This window comes from Bactrocera latifrons, unplaced genomic scaffold (assembly GCF_001853355.1).
Source record: "Bactrocera latifrons isolate USDA-ARS-PBARC rearing strain unplaced genomic scaffold, ASM185335v1 scaffold_153, whole genome shotgun sequence".
Taxonomy (NCBI): Eukaryota; Metazoa; Arthropoda; class Insecta; order Diptera; family Tephritidae; genus Bactrocera; species Bactrocera latifrons.
In genome coordinates this window covers 479,708-481,479 of record NW_017534997.1, presented here as the reverse complement: position 1 = coordinate 481,479, position 1,772 = coordinate 479,708, and the positions used below count along the sequence as shown (strand labels likewise).

Sequence of the window (1,772 nt, the reverse complement as noted above, 5' to 3'; positions counted from 1 at the left end):
TTATGTTACATGTAGAGAGCCCACGTAGATGAAAATTGTGTTGATGAGGACATTTTGGCCGGACTTGAGGTTATCTTAAAAAGAGTTGAGTGGAACAAAGTTCACGAATTTTTGCCACAAAGTTTTGCAAATTGCAATAATATAAACTACTCGTTACATACGAACTTTGTTCTGCTTTACTTGTTTATTAAAAAAGCCTTGGCACCTGAGAACACTTCAACGCCTTCCGGTTGTACTTTCATTTAGCATTCCGTACCCCGTTATTATTATTTATTTAACTATCAGGTACTTATGATTAATGATAGCTATTTTCTTATCATCATAGCTGAAAATCATCGATATTCCATTATAAATATATAAATAATGGTATCAAGTACTACAGTAAGTGCTTAGTCAGTTGGAAGGTGCCCATAAACAGTGAATTATGCTTAAAATGACCTTTGTTCAATAAAAAATGACTTTTGCCAATGCATGACGGTGCCCATTGTACATTTTTCTCCTCGGCTATTATAACGTCTATAATATCACCTCGGAGAATTTAATGTATCAGCGTATTTATTTATCGATTTTAACAAAATCAATATACATACGAGTATGACGATTGTGAGGTGTTCTAACCTGAAAAAATTAAACTTATTAGAAGACGGGGCCACACTTTCACAAAAATTTGTTCTTTTTTATTGTTTTTTTTATTGTTAATGTACAATTAATCCTCCAAATAGCCTAGATGCAAGTACTGAGGTAAAATATGCTCCACATACTTTATATATTCCACTGAATCGTACATAGAGCGACGATATTCGTCGGATGTCATCATACTTTCCACGTTCCCCTTCGCTTTGAGCGCGTACCACATGGGCAAAAATGTCACCAAGAGAAACAGTTCTAATAAAAGTAGAGAAATTTATTTCATCACATATCGGCTAGTGGCATTATGTCACCAAGAGAAACAGTTATGTAATTTGTGAACAATTTGTAAGAGTAGTTAAGTGCTCAATACTTGCCCAAGTCTTTATGACGCATATGTTCTTGCCTYATCTGCAAAAGTGACGGTGAAGTACCCTTAAAACCGATATTGGCTAGAGTGTCTTTGAAAACGGTGTAGTAATAGTACAGCAGTGCTGGAAAATCTAATCGTAACTTCTCATCCAACATACAATAGATGGAATATATCAAATCATTCACATTCGGACCCACGTAGCAAATTTGGAAGTCTAACAGCATAACATTGACCATGTCATCGCTTTCCTTGTGATGTTTAAACATCAAGTTTTTGTCATGAAAATCACCATGACAGAGAACATAGCATGCACCCTCTTTCGGCGACTCACGGTACTCGGCATAACTTTGACGACAACTTTCTAAGAGTTTGGGCTTCAATTTCTCAAAATATGGTAAATAAGCCTGTAAAGAAGGCGTTTTTCTCAGTAGATCTATGAAATTTTCTATACCAGTTGTCATAAATGGCTGTTCTTCTATGCTCGACGTACTCAATAATCCCTGCTGAAATTCGTCAAAAAACTGTGGTTCCTGAAAACACATGCAAGAATGTATTTAATTACAGTCGAATATCCAGTTCAACCAAATCTTTTCAAATTKTCAAGTRTAATAARAACCTCTAGATTKATTTTGTAGCTGATGGCATGCCACTTGGCTAACGTAGAATAGGCCGCTTTCACTTCGTTCATGGTAAGAGCTCGATCGCGCACCACCTCATAACCGGCGGCCACTAAGTCTTCAAAGACAATCACTTGCTTGGGCTTCAAAGCGCT

The 1,772-nt window shown here is 36.4% G+C and overlaps 1 protein-coding gene across 1 annotated transcript; it reads right to left on the bottom strand.

Annotated features, from left to right (window-relative positions):
• Window positions 1–655: 655 nt before the first annotated feature.
• Window positions 656–1,772, bottom strand: LOC108966001 (the record flags this gene model as incomplete). The annotated part of the gene is given in 3 exon segments (XM_018928698.1): window positions 656–885; window positions 1,005–1,530; window positions 1,617–1,772. Coding segments are annotated over 3 exon segments (861 nt in total), but the record flags the coding sequence as incomplete, so codon positions are not given.